Genomic DNA, 21,698 nt, shown 5'->3' with positions numbered 1-21,698 from the left:
TAACCTGAGAGGGAGTTTTAGCAATGAGGGATGGTCTTCATCTTTTATTTTTGGGTTTAACTCCAAGATGGTTAGATTGTAATTTTCTATTACCATATGCCCTTTTTTATTTGTAATGGAATTGGCTATCCAGGGTTCTAACACCACCCAACTTTGAGAAAAAAAAAAAGAATAAAAGAAATTCCTAGTTTCTCTCCTTCTTCCTCTTTGTTTCCTTTTATTGCTCTATTATCATGAAGTGCAACATTCCTAACGTTATAATATCTTCGGATCACCAATCACACTCGAAATATTCATTCCACAACTTATGCAAGCATCCAAACAGTACAAAATTTATGCTCTTCTATGGCCTACCCAATTTAATTAAATCTGAAGGATAACTTAGCTAAGCATCAACTTAATGGCACATTATACACTGTAAAATATTTTACATTATTGGGCAAATCAGGTTGGGCCAGGCCATTCTTCAGTGAGATTCATGACCGGTCCAAAAACTTTTCAGGCCCAGAAAAACGTACCCAGCTTGCCCCGTTGGGCTAATCCATGGTCTAATCTGCGTCTCAACACACACAGGTACGCCCTCTTCCCCTCCAAAAGCATTTACCGCCAAAAATCCCCAATCGCTTTCCCTCCATCTCCTCTTTCCCGCCACCTCCCCCCCATATATATATAACATATACCCTCAAACTCTCTCTCTCTCTCTCTCTCTCTCTCACCCCATCCCGAGGTGAAGCCATGCCGGGGAGGCGAGCGCAACCCTCATCCGCCATGAGAGGCATCTCCAACCGAAGCCGATTCGAGAGCTTCCTCCACCACACACTTTCCGGCCGCGCCCGCCCCGATCCCAGTCGCCGCCGCCACCTCCTTGCCTCCATCCCCCGGCAACCGTTCCCCCTCCCCGCCTCCGCCGCCGCCACCGACGACGCCCTTCTCGCCTCCGTCAAGGATCTCCGGACCAGAAGGGTCTTCTCCCCCGCCTCCATCCCCATCGAGACCCCCCCTGATTCGATGGCCAGGAACAAGCCTGACGACGATCGGAAGGATGGGATTGACCAGTCGGAGAAGGCGGTGACTGAAGATGAGAGGAATGGAGAAGCTGACGAGACCTCGACGGGATCCGGTGGGCCTGATGATAATTTAGTCCAGAGTACACCACCTGATGGAATCATCTCCTTGGGTGTTGATACGGCTCCTGGAGAACGAGAAACGGAGGCTTCTCCTAACGATCAACAGACCGATAACTTGGGGTCAGATATAGGTTCTGGAGATCGATCAATTGGGATTTCTCCCAACGATCAAAGGGCCGATGTGAAGTTGGATTCGGGTAACCCTCCAAAGAGGAGAGAAGTAAGTGTCAATTTGATCTCTAGGGCCAGGATTCTTTCCTTGTAGCTTGTTTGATTGCTTTGGGTTTCATGCAATTAAGCTTCAAGTGCTAAATTAGGGTTATAGTTTCATGGTTATCGTCATTTTTATTCTCTAATCTTTCAAAACTGGGGACTAGGACGAGGTTGGGGGGGAGCGGGTTTGTTTCCATAAAGTTTCCTTACTCGCCGTCTCTGGTAATTGGAGCAAAATTGCTTCTTTTCCTTGTCCTGACCTGTTATGTAATATTTGTGCTACTTATAGAAGTAACGCGTTAATCTATTTCAGGGACTTGCTCCTTGCTCACGTTCGAAGCTGTTTAGGAATCCAAGTTCTTTTAGCTACAGAAGATTGCTGCCATTTCTTATGGATCTAGAGAAAGAGAATTCAAGTAATTAACTTTTTGTGTTGGTTTGTTTTCTTTTTTGTATAGAGTTCTGTTATTTCTTTTCATCTTCGTATATGCCTTGGATAATTGACTTTTCTCAAACACTTTGATATATGCAGGTGGTTTAAAAATCCTTCCTTGCCAGAATGCTGCGGAAAAACTAGTGGAAGAAGAGCCAAAACCACTACATGTGGATACTTTGTCCAAACAACAGATTCAGTTGGGAAGCTCTGAGGGTTCCTTGACTGAAAAATTGAGCGACACTTGGAATTTTGTTGAAAATCCAGTCAGTGAAAGTCCTTCTTTGAAACCTACTGGAGATGATGTTTATGATACAACAAGAATGGTATCACCACTGCCAGATTCATTCAATGGAAGAGCAATGCAGGTTGATGAGGTTAAGTCAGAAACATATTTTGCCGATCCTATTCTTGAATCAGAGATGTTACATAAGTCATATCTGTCTTCTCCCATCATTCATGAAGATCTATCAGTTGATGAGTTGACTGGTAATGTGCAAGCCCTTCCATACCTGCCAGCAAAAGTTGATGTGGACTGCAGAATGATGCTGCCTATGTTGAATATGGATCAGAAGCCTCTTCAAAGAGAATCTCAGCTGGAGGTCGTCCATTCTGTGGCAAGGCATGCCCTTGCTCCAAAAAGAGGGATTTTAAAGAGATATGGGAGAGGATGCAAAGGTATCTGCATGTGTTTGGAATGTGCCACTTTTCGTGTCCATGCAGATAGGGCATATGAGTTCTCCAGGAAGCAGATGGACGAGGCAGATGAAATCATAGTAGGACTAATAAAGGAGCTGGCAAATCTCAGAAATCTGGTGGATATATATGCTGTACCAACAGTTGGTGGGGGAAGCTCCACAATTCTTCAACTCAATCAGGTAATGACACATCTTGCGCACAACCGCATATGTGTCCTGTATCTTATTTTCCTTTAGCATATTTCTGTTCTTCTGTTTGAGTGTGAAACTTTCTACCTATAGCTGCCTTTTCAGTCATTAGGAGGATAAAACCTTAAACTGATACTCGTTGCATTTGTAATTGCTTTAAATTCTCCATACTTTATGCAAGGAGAATTGTTATAATTATAATTTGCTTAAGAAGATCATCAGTTAATGATCTTTAAACTTTGGATGTAATCAGTATACTCTCAGCATACAACAAAATAAGAGCTGGAAGATACCTTAAGAATTGATTTTGTTGTTCATGACCAGGATTGGATAGATAGTATTCTACTGGTAAAAATAAGAATGTTGGTAATTCTTAAGGTTTCCATTTGAGAGGATACACCTGACAATTTCATATCTCAATGATGTTCATTTTTGGATTATTCTTAAGCAAATATTCTTGGATAATTATAACATCAGGGAAAAATTGAAAGAGCTATTGGTTGGGGGAATATTGAGGCTTTTAGAAAAACAAATTGTGTAAATAAGTTTTGATGACTGAGTCTAGACTAATTGGATATTTCTTGTTAGTGTTAAAGACTACAACTAGCACCTGCATGGAGAATCTACTATCTGAATTCTGAAGTCTTCTTGAATAGTTGAGCTGGTTGTTTGAAGGTGGCTTGAAAAGTAGTTTGAAGTTTGTTTTCTGTTTGTTATCTCATACATGTAGACTGAATGGTGCGGGACAGGAGATTTAGGGAAGAAGATATGAATAGAAAGGGGAGGAGAGAGAAGATCTGGAATCCACCAGATGCCAAGACAATTTTTTCATTCCAAAAATACTCTGACTAAACAATAGACATGGGGTTCCATATATAGCCCCCTACGCAACTACCCATGATCCCACAAGTGATTATGTAACTACCTATGATCCAACAAACATCATGGTTCACTACAACAGCTAAACACAGTCATAACAAGCTAGCAACTAACATAAGAACGAAAATACATAATAAATAAATGAAAATACATAAGAAAATAACACTAGGGCCAAAGTGCTATGCACGCCGGTGACGCCTATAAACATGCTGGAAACGGTGGTCTGTGTCCCCACCAACTCTCTTTAGCTGAGAAGAGTTCGCCTCTGGCGAAATGGAACTCTGGTAATGCTCCAACAGGTCTGAAGCAAGTTGTTGAAGCTCATCTCTGGTAATCTAGGTATCATCTGATGGAGGTCGACCATGCCATCTGACAAGATATCGCTGATAACCACCGCTCTGCGTACTAACAATCTGATCGTCCAAAATCTGTTCCACTGTGTCTGTGATCTGCAGAGAAAAAGGTACAGGAGGCAAGGCAGGAGCAGGAGCAGGAGATATGTTTTCAAAATTAGATGTAAGGTCAGTGTCAGGCTCATTGAATGGGTTTTTAGGAATAGCTGTCGGACCTCTGTAGGCAACTAAGTCTTCTACATTAAAAACTGGATTAATTCCAAAATTACTTGGAATATCCACCACACATGCATTAGATCCAACCCGTTTCAGAATTTTGTATGGACCCATACTTCGGGCGTGCAATTTCCTAACGGCTCCTGGTGGAAATCGTTCAGGTCTGATTTTGATCATTACATCATCACCCACTCGAAATTCTTGATAACGTCAACGCAAGTCAATGGCCATTTTATATCTCGCATTATTGATTTCAATTTTCTTATTAATCTCTTTATGTAAGTTTTGCATGTGTTGCACGAAGGACTCAACAGTCTCAGAGATTCTATTGTTAGGTGCTACTGGGATAAGATCAACAGGTTTTCGCGGAACATAGCCTAAAACAATTTTGAAAGGACTCAAGCCAGAGATTCTGTTCACAGAGCTATTGTTGGCGAATTCAGTTGTGGATAGAAAAAGATCCCAATTACCCGGGTGGTCACCTACTAAACATCTTAGAAGGTTTCTTAGGCTACGGTTGACCACCTCAGTCTGATCATCTGTCTGAGGGTGATATGCTGTAGAATATTTAAGTTTCGTGCCCATAAAATTCTAGAGGATCTTCCAAAAATAACTAACAAATTTGACATCTCTATCAGTCACTATCGATTTTGGAAGCCCGTGGAGCCTAACGACCTCGTCAAAGATTATCCTCGCAACTTTGGAGGCGTCAGAAGTCTTGGAAGTGGGCAGAAAATTTGCCATCTTAGAGAACCGATCCACTACCATGAGAATGGAATCATGCTTTCTTCTAATCTTTGGCAATCCTAGCACGAAATTCATACTAATGTCCTGCCAAGGACGATCTGGGATAGGAAGGGGGGTATATAAGCCAGTGTTTTGTTTGCGCTATTTGGATAAGTGACAAGTACGACACTAACTAACAATTTTCGCAACATTCCGTTTTAAACTAGGCTAATAAAATCTTTGTTCAACCATATCAATGATCTTATTTCTATCAAAATGGCCAGCTATTCCTCCCGCATGAAGTTCCCAAACAAGAAAGTCTCTAAGGGATGTTTGAGGAATACACAGCTTGTTTCCTCGGAACAGGAAAGCATCAACCACAAGGTAGTCACTATTGTCTCTGGTGTGACCTTCTAACACGCTAGCATAGATCTCAGCGAAGTCTGGGTAAGTTGCATAATTGTCAATCATACGATCAAATCCAGTAACCTTTATGTTTACTGAAAAAAGTAATGCTACACGTCGGCTTAAGGCATCAGCTGCCTTGTTGTCAGTTTCTGCTTTATGACATAACACGAAAGTGTATTCTTGAAGAAATTCAGCCCACTTTCCGTGTCGTGAACTCAATTGTTTCTGGAAATTCAAGTACCTCAAAGCTTCATGATCGGAATATAATACGAACTCTTGAGGTAACAAATAGTGACGCCAGTGACGCAGCGCTTGCACAACTGCGCAAAATTCTTTGTCATAGGTAGAATATTTCCATTTGGCATCATTCAGCTTCTCACTGAAGTAAGCGATATGATGTTTTTCTTGGCTTAAGACTCCACCTATATATATGCCAGATGCATCACAAGAGACTTCAAAAACTTTAGTAAAATTTGGGAGGCGCATGATCGGGGCTTTTGTCATTCTAGTCTTGATCTCTTGGAATGCCTTTGAGGCTGCAGCGGTCCAATGAAATTCACCTTTCTGAATACAATCCGTAATCGGTGCAGTGATCGTACTAAAATTCTTGATGAACCTCCTATAAAAGGTGGCTAAGCCGTGGAAGCTTTGCACCTCAAAAAACGTAGTGGGTTCGGGCCATTTAAGAATAGCTTGGACCTTTTGTGGGTCTGCTGAAACACCCTCAGAAGACACAACAAATCCTAAGAAGATTACACAATCAGTCATAAATGAACACTTTTTAAGGTTCACATATAGGCTTTCTTTCCTTAGTGAATTGCAGACCAAACGTAGGTGCTCAAGGTGTTGTTCCTTGTTTTTGCTATAAATTAAGATATCGTCAAAATAAACTACAAGCAATTTTCCCATGAAAGGTCTTAGCACTTGGGTCATAATTCGCATAAATGTGCTAGGTGCATTTGTCAACCCAAAGGGCATGACTAGCCACTTGTATAATCCATCCTTGGTTTTGAAAGCTGTTTTCCATTCATCTCCAAGGCGGATACGGATTTGGTGGTAACCACTCTTAAGGTCAATTTTGGAGAAGATAGTAGCACCTGCCATCATGTCATCCAATCGTGGTATTGGAAATCGATACTTAACCGTTATCTTATTAATTGCTCTGCTATCCACACACATTCTCCAAGTGCCATTTTTTTTAGGCGTTAGAAGTGCAAGCACCGCACACAGGCTAAGACTCTCTCGGATGAACCCTTTTTGGAGTAGTTCATCAACTTGCCGTTTCAATTCAGCGTGTTTAATCAGATTGAGTCTATAATGAGGCAAGTTTGGGAGAGTCACCCTTGGGACCAAATCTATGGCGTGCTGAATGTCACGCATAGGAGAGAGCTTATCAGGAAGGTCCTCAGAAAAGATATTCTTAAATTCTTTCAGAACACGATGAACTTTCTTTCTCAAACTCCTTAGGACTAATAATTTGAAGGCGTTTTTCAACTTTCACATCCTTCTTTCCAGCAATAGAGGGCCTAGGAGGCAAAGGGTTCAGACGAATTTTCTTTCCTTGGTAAATAAAAGAACAGGAATTGGATTTACCATAAATGGTCACATCCAAATCATAAAGCCACGGTATACCAAGGATGATGTGCCCAACATCCATGGGAATAACATCACACCAGATCTTATCATTATATTCAGAAAAGTTGATTTGGACTAGGCAATGCTCAGTGACTGGTATAGCGGTTTTGTCCACCCAAGACACATTATAAGGATTTGGATGAGGCAATATCTTTAACTGTAACTTCTTGACGGTTCTTGTGGATACAACATTGACGCTACTCCCACTGTCGATGATAACTTTACAGCCATGTTCGCCATATTTGATATAGGTGTAAAATATGGATCGGCGTCTCCAGTCATCATCTTCTTACTTAGGTTGTGTAAGGACACACCTAACTACACCTAAAGGAGTAGAACCCTCAAGTAAGCCGGGTCCTCACCTTCATCTGAATCTTCAGGGTCTACCTCAGGCTCATTGACCAGCTCATCTTCTTCATCATTTCGTTCTTCTTCGATGACCAGTGTTTTCTTAGTAGGACATTGACCAGCTCTATGCCCAAAATCAAAACATCTGTAACACTGATCTCGAGAAACTCTGGGGGGCTCACTTAAAATTCTCTTATTTTTTTGATCATTAATTTTCTGAGACTCCGTCACTTGATTTCTAATATTGGGCGTACCCCAAGTGTCAGGTTGACTTTCATGGGTGAACTTGTGGTTGGACTCCTTTAAATCAAAACGCCTGAAGGTTGGTTTATTATTGTAACGCTCGATGTCTTGGACAAGTTGATAGGCATGTTCTAAAGAATTGATCTCGCGTAGAAAAAGCTCTTTTTGTAGGTCATCTCGCAATCCGGACCTAAACCTAGAAAGGGTCAACTCCACACTCTCGTGTGCATCGCATCGCATGAAGAACTCATCAAAGCGAGCGATGTACTCAGACACAGGTTTGTTTCCTTGAGTCAGTCGTTGCCACTGATCTAACAGGCAACTCTTATAGGATGTAGGGAGAAATTTTTCTTTTAACTTCTCCTTCATTTCATCCCATTGTACTACAGGGGATCGTCTAGCTCTAGCGAGCATATTTTCTATTGTATTCCAATGCAACTTTGCGGGACCAGTGAGCTTCATTTTTGCAAAACGAACTCTGCGATCTTCAGATAGGTTATACTATTCAAAGTAATGGTCCATATTAGCGATCCAGTCAATGAAGACTTTTGGGTCGAGACGACCATCATAACTTGGTGCATCGATCTTAATACTGCGCATTACATGCTCATCCGGTGTTTCATGCACTCTTAGATAGTCCCTCTGGTATTGTTGCCCAAGGCCTCGGGGGCGGGGCGGTTCAAACTCACCAAGTTCAGACTCTCCATCGTTGTGAGTAACTTGGAGATTGGTGATTGAATTTTCAGCCAAAATCAAGCGGTGTTAGCCTAGTTTCAAGGTCAGTAATCCTTGCCCCTAATTTAGTTTCTAATGCTGCAATGGCATCTAACACTTGTTGGTTTGGGTTGGTAGATATCTCATGTGAGTAGGATGTACCGCTGTGAGTTGTCATACTTTAGAATATGAAAATCCTAGATATAAAAATAACATTCAGATTAAAATCAACAATCTTGAATAAAAGACTTATGACAGAGTCTCGGTTACTTTCGAATTAGCACAGGTGATAACTAAATATCAGGACCTTAGATACTGCTAACCTTGGCCTGGGTCATGCAAAATCTTCGCAGGTTAATCTAATGAAAGTGGGGTCCTTCAAATTGATTAGGGCTTCACCAGATTTAAGTAAAATTTCCTAGTTCCTTTTGAAGATTTGAAAAAAATAACTTGCAAGGCTTATTATGTGTTTCCAAGGGGCACAGGCTCTTATAAAATTAGGTCCTATCTCAAACCGACAACATGAAGTAAAAGCAATAACAATCTAAAAATAAACTAGTTTATAGGGAAAGGCTGAAAAATTATTTAAAGGAAAGATACGATCTTTTCTTATAGATCTAAGTCAGTGGAAGAGTTTGGATGTCAGAGTGTAGGACGCAGAACCGGAATCCAACGATTTGTGGAGGATGTTGCTGGAAGACGGCTGAACTCCTGATTTTTTTTATTTGTGGAAGCCCAATATGTTGCAGGTGCTGGATTGAAGTGTAGAGGCCCGAAGGACGGGCCCGCAAGACAGCAGGCCAAGGAGATGATTGGGCCCGCCTGACAATAGGCCAAAGCTGGAAGAGGGAAGTTGGATTCAGCCCGCTCGGCTGAGATGGAACAAATAGAAGGGACCGAAGCTTCTGAACTGGCTTCGAGTTCCTTCTTGCCAACGGAAAAAAGGGCACTCGTCTGAGGGGGACACTGGGGGGAAGAGAGATTTGAGGGAGAGATCTGAGAGTTGGGAAGTGATGGAAGCGGCGAGACGGCGTGGGCGGAGGCGGCGACGGAAGTCGGAGGTAGCGGCACGGAGGAAGAGGGGTCTCGGTGAGATGGGAGGGAGAAGAAGAAAGGGGATTAGGGTTTGAGGGATGAGATATGGGAGGGAGAGTGGTCTCGGTGAGCTGGGAGGGAGAAGAGGCAAGGTGAACTCGAGGGTTGGTGGAGGGTGGAGGCAGCGGAGAAGATGAAGGAGGTGGCGGCGTGATCGAGGCAGTGGCGTGTGCGGTCGCAGAGGAGAGCGGCGATGGCAGACGAGGGTGGCCTGGCGGCGACGAGGAGAGGCGGAACGGCGGCAGCGAAAGGCGGCGCAGTGACCTGCCGACGGCGGCTTTGCGGGCGGCCGGTCGTGAGGAAGAAGAAGAGGTATTCTTTTTTTTTGACTAGCTTGTGCAACTCACATGCGATGGAGCACGTGTGCCTCACGTGGGTTGGGGCATGTGCAACTCTTCTTTTTTTGTTTCTTTTCTTCTTTTTTTTTCTTTTTTTTCTTTTTTTTTTGGGGCGGATCCGGGCTAATGAACTGGTGACGGGTGAGGGACTTACCCATTAACCGGTGCTTCCTCAACCTCCCGACGGTTTCGGGAGGTGGTTTCAAACTCTGTGGCTACTGCTGCAGAGTGGATCCGGTGGCCTGCGGTGGTGGAAGGCAGCCGGTCACGAGCTCCTGACTGGTTGATAAGATTAGAGGAGAAGCAGCCTCCCCTTGTTGGTTCTGGTGAGAACTGATTGAGAGGGAGGGGAACAAGGATGAAAGAAGGTAGGCGATGCTCCTTCCCTTTTTGGCAACGCGAACTGCGCGTGGCCCTTCAACACGCTCTGGTGTCCGTGGCGCTCGGGGTACAACGTAGATCTCGTGCGCCCACCTGAATCCTAGAATCCGACGCTGCTCCGCCATACACCAGGGTGGAGCTTCTGTGGGAGTTTTCGGGAACAAAAGGAAACAACAGAAGGGTTTTGAGTTTTTTTTTTTTTGTAGTCTGTCCCACTGCAGCCCAGAAAGGAAAAGGTTTTGGCAACAGTGGCAAAACCGGGGCTCTGATACCAAACTGGCGCGGGACAGGAGATTTAGGGAAGAAGATATGAATAGAAAGGGGAGGGGAGAGATGATCTGGAATCCAGCAGATGCCAAGACAATGTTTTCATTCCAAAAATACTCTGACTAAACAATAGATATGGGGTTCCATATATAGCCCCCTATGCAACTATTCATGATCCCACAAGTGATCATGTAACTACCTATGATCCAACAAACATCATGGTTCACTACAATAGCTAAACACAGTCATAACAAGCCAGCAACTAACATAAGGACGAAAATACATAATAAATAAACGAAAATACATAAGAAAATAACACTAGGGCCAAAGTGCTATGCACGCCGGCGACACCTATAAACATGCTGGAAACGGTGGTCTGTGTCTCCACCGCTGAAGTATCTTGACTCTTTCTCATCATCTATAGTAATATTTATGTAAATTGGATCTTTTTTTTTTCTTTTACATAGATTAGATAGCCATCTTCCTGGAAAATGAGTTTAAGATTCTTCCATGATTAGTCTCAGGAGGGGTTCATTCTGATCCTTGCTTGCTGGCCCAAGACTTTTGGTTTGAGTTCACATGGTTTGAATTTCATTTACTTTCTTTAGAATCATGTCATTTGGAAGTGCAAGCCTCCTGAAAAATTAAAGTGTAATTGGTTTTGTTTGAACATGACTTGCTAAGGTTAAACACTGAAGTCTTTTGCCAAGTGAAGGAAGAGGATCCTCAGAATAGTAGGAGATAGACCACATAACAAAGAATAAGGGCTTGACATAGTCTGGAAAGATTACATGCTCTGGAGTTGCAAGTAGAAAGCTCTTGCTCCATTAGCCCTTTTTTTATTCTAAGTTTGAGATTTCCTTATGATAAAATCACTAAATTTTCCTTGTAATAGTTTCCATCCAAAAAAAGGTGATAGAGATACAATGTCATAAGTCAGATGCCCGTGAGACGTTCCACTAATTTTAATATTTCTTCCACGAAGAAATCATGAACCTAATTATTATATCAGCAGAGTTGAAGTCCAAGCTCTTGGAAATGGTTCTTAAAGATTATGATAATAGAGAAAGCCATTTTAATCATCAATGCCAATGAAGTTTGAGTAGAAGAAGTTTCCATCATGTAATACGGATGTTTCACTGTCATGGCAAATGGTTGGACCCATTTTTTGGATCATTGATTGATGAAGATTTAAAGTTGGTATTGATATGCGCTCATCATATGCACCAAACCTGTCATTGCCAACCATGCTGTTCATGGCCTCATTAATTGAGATGCTTGGGTTCACTGCTGCTGATGCGCCTTGGAGGGATTAGAATGCACATTCCTTTCCAAGAACAGGGCTGGCCCCTCCCAATTTATATGTGAGACGGTTACTCTCACAAGACAGAAGAACAAAACAAGAGTGGGTATCATGATAAATGCAGTGTCTTCTTAAAAGAAAGGAGTACCTGTGGGTATAATTCTGTTGTTCTCTGCATAAATCAGCTTCTAATGAATATATGTTTGAGTTTTTTAAGTTTGTCAGAATGCCATATTAGATAAGAAGTTACAACAGTAGATAGGAGTAAGTTGGAACTACAGACTTCTAGTGTAGACAGAACAATAGAATTGGTTGTCGCTGACTTATTGCTTTCGATGCTTATTCCTTGCTTGATAATTTGTCACTAGTCTTATCACTCCCCTCAAATATATGGGTGGTTGAGGGATGAAATTTGTGAATACGGGCAGTGAGATGCTCTAGTGATGATTCCAGCTGATAAATTCTAAGGAGCAAAGTGCAATGATAGCTTTAACAGCAACAAATTCACTTACAAAATGATAATCCACCTCTATGTTTTTTGTAGATGCATGAAATAATGCATTCCCAACCATGCAGGTGGCACTAATGTCGTAACAATACCAGCAACTGTTGTTGCACATCAATATGCAAGTCTTGTAAGAGGTAGGATAGCCAAAGGTAGTAATTGCTAGAGTCAGTGCTAGACCGTGCGACCATCCATCATGACTCAGCAATCTATCATTAAGCTCAGTGAAAATGAGCACTTCAGATGAGTGTTTATTTCATTCATGGTTGATAGTAATCTAGTCTCAAAAAGAGGAAAGAAAACTAAGCTAGATTACTATTAAAAAGAGGAAAGAAAACTAAGTCTGAGTCAGAAAATTTTGACCAATGACAGCTGGTGAATCAGCGATGTTTGTGATATTTCTGCAATGGGTTTAGAGCCTTTTTCAATGATATAAAGCTCATTATAAAGATGCAATTTTCTAGCTGAAGATCATCGAAGAAATAGTTCATGCAATATTTTCTAAACTTTTTCTGATGTGGATAGACCTAGAACTTGCTACTGACACATCAATAAGAGCAACATTATTGCATGATTTTACAAAATGATCATTTTTCCTCCATGTAATGCATTAGATATCCAAGGAGATTTTGTAAGTCTTGCTTAAGTTCTTTTTATTTTGATCTAGGATTCTTGAAAGTTGTTGAATTAAGCCATCAACATAGCCAATTACATCAGTACAAGTGACTAGACTTTATGATTTGATTTCTTCTTGGACCATTCAATTTGATATATGCAAAGCTGTTTAGGTTTGTGATAGGCAAAGATAAAAAAGAAGTATATGCCATGATTCAATAAATTGGATGCTGATTGAAGAAGAAATGCTAGCATGTAAGATATTGATGTTAAAAAAGTAGGAGTAAAGAACCATATAATTTGATATATGAAACCTACTTAGGTTTGTAATAGGCAAAGATGAAAAAGATGTTGCCACTGAGGTGGTAGCTCAGTGGTACCATGGCTTTACTTCCACCCTCGTGGTTCCGAGTTCGAAACGCGCGGGCGTCGATTAAATTGTAGAGACCGGATGCTCCCTGCTCGGACATGTGGACTGGGAGGGCTTATTGGTCTGCTGATAGCCTCGGTGGTGCCGGGTGTGACGTATTCATACGGAGGATTCATGCCGGAGCCAGAGGGGTAATCGAGCCGAGCCTACGGGTGGGGAGGGTATGAGTAAAACCGGCCGGGGTGCCCAACACATGGTCATTTCTGCCCGCATCAAACATTCTCCTGGCGAGGTGGGGGCCCAGTAGGGGCTGCTACGCGGGGGTGGGCTTGTCCCTTCCTCCCCCCTTCCCCTTTTTTTAGCGAAAAAAAGAAAGATGAAAAAGATGTTGATGCCATGATTCAATAAATTGGATTCCAATAGTGCATAAGATATTGGAGTTAGAAAATAGGAGAACAAAGAAGAAAAATTTTGTTAACACTTTGGCAATGGAAAGCTGCTCTAATACCATAGAACAAGTAATATGTTTGGTTAAGGCTATGTGATTCTCCACATAAATGGTAAACAAATGGTATATGTGGTGAACTTCTGTGATTCTCCTTGTAAATGGTTCATAATGAATACATGTATCTGTGTTTGTTTTAGTTGTTTACAGAAGTCCATGCAGATAAGATAAATAACAATTCTGACCCAAGTGTAGATTACGACTACAGATTTCTGGTATATATAGAATGATAGTGTTGGTTGTTGTTGTTGGAGGTGCGTATACTTGCTTGATGATCTGTCATTTTTATCTCTTGGATCAATGTTATCATGCTAAGCATCTGCAGGTAAAGGTGTTAAGCAGGGGAGGAAAGGGATCTTGGAAAGAATGAGGTCTCTGTTCTTCCTGATTAGCTTCTAAAAGATATTAAAGTTATGGTGGGAATAATGCTGAAGCATGGTTGTATGATGGAAAATAAAGTAACTAACATTTTTGGAAATGAAAATAGATGACAGGAGGAAAGCTTCTGTATTTAATTGCTTAATGTTGGCATGCCCTCCATTCTTTAGACCTCCAGTGGTTGATTTTTCTTCAAGAAACAACCCTAGAGTCTCCTCATCCTCGAGCAGCTGGCTTAAGTGTTCGCTGAGAAGGATGAAGGGTTGAATAATAAGCAAAAGGTGAAAAGATGGTGGAGCATGTCTGAGTATGCAGGACTAGTGGAAATAGCTTGGTATCAGGTTGGGTTAATTAGCTAGGAAAAATTGGCTTAGGAGCACTAGCTGCAGAATTAACTACTGCTAAAATGAACTGAGTTCTATCTATAGACTGGCAGACATTTGATAGACTCCTGTAAAAACCTATGTACTAGCCAACTGAACTATCCAGGTTTTGTTTGATGCAATTCTTAGTTCTTACAAATTCCTTTTTTGTAGGGGTTCATATTTCAGATGGGCCTGAGATTTTGGTTGTGTTTTAGTTTATAAATGGGTTAAAGCTGAATGCTGGAGGTGATTGAACCTTTATTTGATGCTAAATGGCACTAGAATGTAATCCTTGGAGCTTTGCAGTTTAGTTAAAGAATGCTTAGAGATGGTCAGAAATGAGAAGCACTTGGAATCATCACGTTAGGAAGCCAACTTGCTGGTGAATAAGCTAGTTCACATGATTGATGAATAGAGCTAAGTTCAGATGCTTTAGAGCTCCCATACTAAAATTTTCAATTTGCTGCGATCTCTCATTTTCCAGAAATTCGGCTACCTTTTTCTATTTTATCTTTCTTGTTTTCTTGTTATACCTCATATTTGTTGCAATGTTTAGTTTGCTAACTGTTAAAGTAAAAAAATGTGCACAAGATTGACAATAGGAACTGATGGTTGAATATATTTCTTGATGGTATATTATTAGCTGATGGACATATTTGAACGTTCCACGGGTATGACTCATTTCCTCTACTTTTTTCTTGGCCACAATCATGTCATAAGCTGCAGTCACTCAATTTCCTTGTATTATCTGTACTTTTAGTTCACCTGACGTCTTTGTTATCCCATTTCTCCATTACCAGTACGTTCTGACCCGAAGATACGATATGACACACCCTGATAGGATGCTATAAAATGATCAATTTTTGCTCTTGCGACCATTTATCTTCAATAGGATACAGATGATATGCATGTGTTTTACTTTCTGGGCTTGTATTTTCAGTTATCAAGACTGCTTTATTATTTTCGCTTGACCAAAATCATATCTTCATCAATTGTCTATCTTTTGAACAACCATGGCTTTATGCTTGTACCAGGACCTGCTAAAAGGAGCTTGCCAAAGAGCTTTCAGAGCAGAGGAAGTAGCAAATAACCATCGCAGAAAAATGTTTAATGACCTCAACATACACTGCAAAATCCCTGTAATTTCTCTGTGCTTTGAAATGAATAATATTAATGAAATTGTTTCCCCCTTATAAAGGCATGCGGTATGAGTTATATCAAATTGATTTTTCTGAAATTGCTTACAGGGGCCAGGGGCGACTTTTACAGAATGTGTTGAAGAAAGGATCACTCCATTATGTGACAGCAGCAATAGTAGGTAACAGGGGAAAATGTTATCTTTATGCCGTGTTTTCCTTCTCTAAGTTTCTGCAATGACTGAAGGATACCTTTGTGTGTATTGCCATGGAAAACTCGATGCAAAACCAGAGTTACAAAACTGTACCAGCATTGAGATCAGCTACCATAAAATGGGCTTTTGGGGTTTCCTCTTATACGATGCTATAAATTTGAACATGATCTACATTGCATTTGCATGGCATCACTTTGCACAAAAAATTGCTATAAAGAATGCCCCTACATAAGTATCAAAGATCTACCCAGCAAATAATAAATATGGGACTCACTCTGTCTAATTTCCAGCGTTCTCATCAGGTTAAGGGTTTAACTCCATTCAAATCTAATCACAAGCACTACGATCAGCCTGTGGTTCAGTCCTAATGGATTCATGCTGCAGTATCTCCTTGTCCACATAGGTTATGGACTGAGTCCGCTTTGATATTATTTGTAGCAATTTAGGATCTCACCCAAAATCTATCCAGCGAATAACCGATGTGGGACTAAACACACGCCCGCACGGATCTCACAATGCAAATATATAGATTGCTAATAAATTAAATTAAAATATGCATTGTTAAGGTTTATAGGGAACGAACCATGACTTTCAAATGGTAAGTAGCAAGTAGGGTCGCAAATGGGCCAAATGCATTGAACTTATGGGCTGTCGAGACTTGGACTAGCAACATGCCCTGGTTGCTCAAGTTCTCTCAGCTTGGGTGGAACTCAGCCATAGTTATTCAAGCTTCTCTCACACGAAAAGTTTGTAAGGACTGGAGATATATCCAACTACTTCCTGCAAGTTAAGCGATCCTCCCTTGCCCCGTGGAGAAATTTTCGATGTGAATAAAAAATGTAAGTTCATGGCATTACTCTATCAAAAATAAATAATTAAAAAAAGAAACAATACAGGGTGGAGCCTTTGTTTTTTTTTTGAGATGAGGAAGGGAAGTCCTGCTCGTCTGGGCAAAGGAGGTGGCCCCGAACATCTACTTCAGTTCTGGAAAATTCGATCTTGTTCATAACTCGGGGCAGAAGTGGTTGACTTGGTGGGCACATGGTTAAGTACATAGCTTCAATGAGATACGAGAATGTTAGCTTATGCCATCATTGACCTAACCATGTTCGATAGAGTTTTATTTCTTCTTTCTGCAATATCATTTTGCTGCAGACTATTAGAAATAGTCAGCTATCTAGCTATGCCTTTTTCATCATCGAGCTTCTAAAAATGCTCAGATAGATACTTGTGCTTTCGGTCTGCTCTTAATACTTCAATTCCTTAGTTTAACTGAAGCTCAATCAAACTCATGTATCATATAATGCAGTCCAATGCTTCTAACTTATGGGAGACCAGACAAACATGATCATGGCGCATGTAGTCATCTATGAATGTGATGGAAATATGAAGCTTCACGTCTCGTTCTAACATTCATCAAGCTATATATATCAGATGGATCAATTGCAATAGAGTATTAGCCTTGGTTCCTCTGTCAAATGGTGTCTAGTTTTTTTTCCTTGCTATGCAATATATACAAGTGGATAGATCAACTATAGCAAGTGGGCCCTATAGGCCTTCTTTAGCTAATCTGCTCATTTTATCTTACCCAACATGGCTTAGTTTAGCATTGCCAAACATTTATACCAACATTCAAATTGCAAGAAGATGTAATTAAAGAAAAACAATAACCAAATGAATCAGAATCAATGTGCAAGACCACAAAGCCATCGGTTAAAGAACCAGAACCATAGAAGTTAGTTATCAAATACAAATCAACCCTATCGTCATGGAAATTGATGCTGAGGCCTAAAAGGACAGGCACAGGGACCAATTTACGCAGGACATCAAGCATATACTAGACTTCATGAAGGAACAAGGTGCAACCACCATGCAAGTTCAGTTTGCAGGTGCCAATGTCCATCACTTCCACTTTGGTATTGTTCTCATGCATATCCATCTTGTCCCAGATCTAACCTAGCAGTACTCCACAAATGCTCCTCGGTCTCGAGCTATATGGTCTGTTGCTCCTAAATCTACCATCCACATATGAGCTAAAATGGAGTACGGTAATACCTTCTTCCGCTCAATACATTAACAAGCGAAGTGACCCAGCTTACCGCAATGGTAGCAGCTTATCTTGATCTTCTCCCCTTTACCATTGCACTTCACCCTTTTGTGTTGAGTGGTTTTGGCCTTCTTAAGCGCCTATCTAGTCCCTCTATGTTTTTTTGGGAGGTCTCTTAGCCCCCTTGTGCTTAAAGCCTAGAGCCTTGGACGAGCTGGACTCCACAACATAAGCTCTACGAGAGGACCTAGCTGCTCCAGGCGCTCATCCTCTAGCTCTAAATGGCACACTGTGTCATCAAATGTTTTGATATTTTTATTGTGCACTATTTTAACTTTCATATGCTTCTAGCTATTAAGAAGGGACTGCATCGCAGCTTGAACTTATTGCTCATCAATTACAGTGTGACCAGCCACCTTCAGCTCTCTAAAAAGCCAATGTCGTGGGTGGCCAAGAGAGCCCACTTGGAGACCAAGGATCTCAGTGGAAAATAAAGAGGTTGCTTAAAACCGGCCGGCCAGTAGGTGAAAGAGAAGGAAAAAAAAAAAGTTCTAACCTGAGTGGGCTCAACATAGGAAATACTTTAATCTTGGAAACCGAGGCCTGGCCATCCCATCCTGACCAATGTTCTAGCAAAGTTTGTTCATCAACAGCTGAATGTTTCGACCTAACTTAGCAAAAATACTCAAGAATCCCTTCCTTATATCCTTCAAGGCAATCCATATCCCGCGAGTAGCAGGTATTCCTCAAACTCACATGAGATTATCTTGCACACTGCTCAGCAACATGATGCGAGCTATAGTGTTTTTATTTTTTAATTTTAGTAAGTTTCAAGATCTCTTCTATATTGAGCAATAGTCTAGTTGATGGTCTGTAGAACCTCTTGCTCTTCAAGAAATTATTAAACTTTTTAGTACCATATATCAAAATTATCGCTGTTCAGCAAGTCATGTTAAACCATACCAAATTGGCCAGTCTGGGATGTACTAAACTAGACCAATTAGGGACCGACATAATACCACCTATTAAATAAGTTCACCCCACTTACATTTAACCCCTGGCTCGGATCAATTAAAACCTGCCCCCCCTCCCCGACTCGGTTTATAGCCCCCCTCACCCCTTTCATCTTCATGACTTTTTGAGACCCCCTCTATCGCTATTTCGATAGTTTAAGACCCCCTCCCCCTGGCACTCACGACCGCTTGGAGCATTCCTTTGCTCGCCCTCATCTCTAGCATCACTCATCTCTCCCTCTCCCTGGCCCTCTCTCTCTCTTCCTCTCTCCTTTTCTCCCTCTCCCCCCCCTCTCTCTCCAGCCATCTCCATTTTGGAACATTGAAGAGTGGAACAAGAGAGAACTCTTTTTATTTTTCATTTTGAACTCTTTTTTTATTTTTAAATTTTGAACTGAAATTAGAAAAGTATATGTTGACTTTAGTTCAAAATTTGGAAGTAAAAAAGGATCTAAAACGGATTGGAACGACACTCTACCGGTATTGTTCTTTACCGTGCCATTGAGCAACTAGTACCCATATGTCAAATTTTGCTGTTCAGTTTTTCACTCTCGTTCAGCTTAGTTAGAATAGTTTTAGTAACCATGGACAAAGATAATTATATAGAGGCATAAAAATGCAGGATTAACACTAGCCCGACATAACGAACACTTTTTGCTATAGAACAAAATTAAAAAGATAATAATCTAGTACAAAGCATAGAATCAAAAATTTGCTATGCTGCTAATCATCTTCTATGTCGCAAATGTTTAATTATCCTAAATCTTGTTATTTGTGCAAAAATTAAGTTTTGGGTATGTATTTCCTTGAGTCTTACCAATCCAAGAATTCCTACTCAAATCAAAATTTTTATTGAAGTATACAACAAATTAGCCAATCAAACATGTATGAATTATTTTAATCATGATTGCCAACCATATTCCATGAACATTTACAATCAAATATGAATTTGTTTCATGCTCCATCCATCTCATGAAAATTAGACTTTATAATAATCAGACATGCATATAGTTATTCTTAGTATTATCATGCTACATTAATCCATTTTTTATATTTAGAATTAATATGCACAATTAAGTATGCCATATAAATAAAAAAAAATTCATATGCAGCACTCCAACCAGGTTCATTTGCATGGAACCCGCAGAAAATAGGACAGAATTTAGGAGAACACAGAATCAAAAATCATAATTTTTTAAAATATTTATTCTAATTTCTTTATTTTTTGTTTCTTATTATAAAAGGAAAAAGGATTAAAATTGGGAAAAAGGTGGTAGGGGTTGCATGTTCCCATGCATGCACCCCCTTTTCCTCCTTTGGCTTGTGTTCTCTTGAGGGACCTGATACCCTGATTCACAAGAGAAAGAAAGGTGGTGGTGGGATGGTGGCTTTCGTCGCTTCTGTGATGGCGGTCCTTGCCACCACCAATTCCTCCAATGCGTCCTCCATCTGGCGAATGAAGAAGAACAGGAGGAGGAAGAGGGAGATGCACGGCCTGGCGAGCATAAGCACTGCTCCCCTTCTTCTCCATCAATGATAAAGACCCATCCATCATCCTCGAGCTCCTCTATTGCCATATCTGCACTCTCTAAGGTGAGATCTCAGCTAACTAGGTTCAATGCGGCCCATTCTCGCTGGATTTCTACAAGGGAAGCACCCATTACTAGCCTTTGGCTGCTCGTGGTGCCTCCCACTAGCTACCAGTACCCCACCACCAGTCCCTATGGTGCAGTTGACACATTTGCGAAGTGCCAGTGACCTACTAGACCCGTTGATGATCATATATCTGAGGGTCGTAGTGGAGGGTGGAAGGGGTTTTGATCTGTTATCAAGCATGAAGTGGGTGCCTAGGCGCTACCACTAGCTCCTACTAGGCAAAAAAAAAAAGATCAAGTATACACAACAATATAACCACGAATGTAGGAATTTAAGGATAGATACATAACAAGGAAATAGCCCTGGCACTCTGATACCTGTTGACTTGGAGATGGAGAATAAACCTTTATGTGATTGTCGTTAGATTGGTGATCACACAAGATGATTGGAAATACAAACTTTCTTGAAAATAAGTAAAGGGGAAGAAGAGAAGAGACTAGTAGTATGAATACTGGTTGTGGTGATAGAAAGAAGTGAGTAACTCGTGATCTAATTTTGTGTATCTATAGCCTATTAATAGTCACTCATGAAGAAGTGTATCCTTTCACCATCATGTCCTATTAAGAGGTCTATCCCTTCACCATCATGTCTCTATATCAATAGTCACTTATGAAGAGGTGCTCATTGGTTCAAATATCTTTATTTCAATTTCTAATCCAACGATCCATGTGGAAAGTCTCGCATATAGGTTTCGCATCTCATATACATAATTTTACAATGTTTGGATACAATCATCTAAATTACATACTAATTATAGTATGATCTTGCATCGTTTAACTAAATGATATATAATTAATACGTGTCTTCAATACGAATATCAATCGTAATATGGCTCAAAAAAAATATTAATAAATTTGGATGATCATATCTTGCAGAAGCATGAAGACAACATATCAAGGATCTCAGGTTGGATCACTTGCTCGATCCCACCATCAGGAGTGCAATCATGTAGTGGAAAGCACCCACTTGCTACATCGCAAGTGTCTTATAGCTCCCTAGAGAAATGATGGAGAACCTCTTAGATTTTTACATATAGCTACTCACTTAGCATGGCTCTTGGATCTTTGTCCGATTCCTCACATGCCATCAAAGGTATAATCTCTATTAGTAGAGGTGAGAACTCTAATTTCCTCAGGCAAATGAGTTGAAGTCAAACTCTGTTTACACCACTTCCTAACATTCAAGGATCATCATACATGTGGTGGCTCTAAAGGAGAATCAAATACGACTACTTAGAATATTGAGTCAAGGCATGCACAATTGCCTAGATAATTGGTAGGATGAATAGTTTGGGCTAGATGAATACATTTTGAAGGTTTTCCCAAAT

General features: G+C 40.8%; 1 protein-coding gene across 1 annotated transcript; it reads left to right on the top strand.

The window, feature by feature from the left end:
• The first annotated feature begins 699 nt into the window (after nucleotides 1-699).
• LOC103695698 lies at nucleotides 700-15,826 on the top strand. The gene is made up of 5 exons (XM_008777090.4): nucleotides 700-1,347; nucleotides 1,654-1,756; nucleotides 1,873-2,651; nucleotides 15,339-15,443; nucleotides 15,552-15,826. The coding sequence occupies exons 1-5, from the start codon at nucleotides 736-738 to the stop codon at nucleotides 15,624-15,626; spliced, it is 1,674 nt and encodes a 557-aa protein (XP_008775312.2). The 5' UTR covers nucleotides 700-735; the 3' UTR covers nucleotides 15,627-15,826.
• The last annotated feature ends 5,872 nt before the right edge of the window (nucleotides 15,827-21,698 follow it).

The sequence above is a fragment of the Phoenix dactylifera genome, chromosome 14 (assembly GCF_009389715.1).
Source record: "Phoenix dactylifera cultivar Barhee BC4 chromosome 14, palm_55x_up_171113_PBpolish2nd_filt_p, whole genome shotgun sequence".
NCBI lineage: Eukaryota > Viridiplantae > Streptophyta > Magnoliopsida > Arecales > Arecaceae > Phoenix > Phoenix dactylifera.
Note: the sequence above shows the minus strand (reverse complement) of the source record. Positions and strands in the feature narration are given on the sequence as shown.

What these genes read in the sequence shown, in the direction of transcription:
- LOC103695698 (XM_008777090.4), top strand. Translation starts at nt 736, where the DNA reads ATGCCGGGGAGGCGAGCGCAACCCTCATCCGCCATGAGAGGCATCTCC. An exon ending in CAATTCTTCAACTCAATCAG is followed by an intron (nt 2,652 to 15,338) that starts GTAATGACACAT and finishes TGCTTGTACCAG; the next exon opens with GACCTGCTAAAAGGAGCTTG. An exon ending in ACATACACTGCAAAATCCCT is followed by an intron (nt 15,444 to 15,551) that starts GTAATTTCTCTG and finishes AATTGCTTACAG; the next exon opens with GGGCCAGGGGCGACTTTTAC.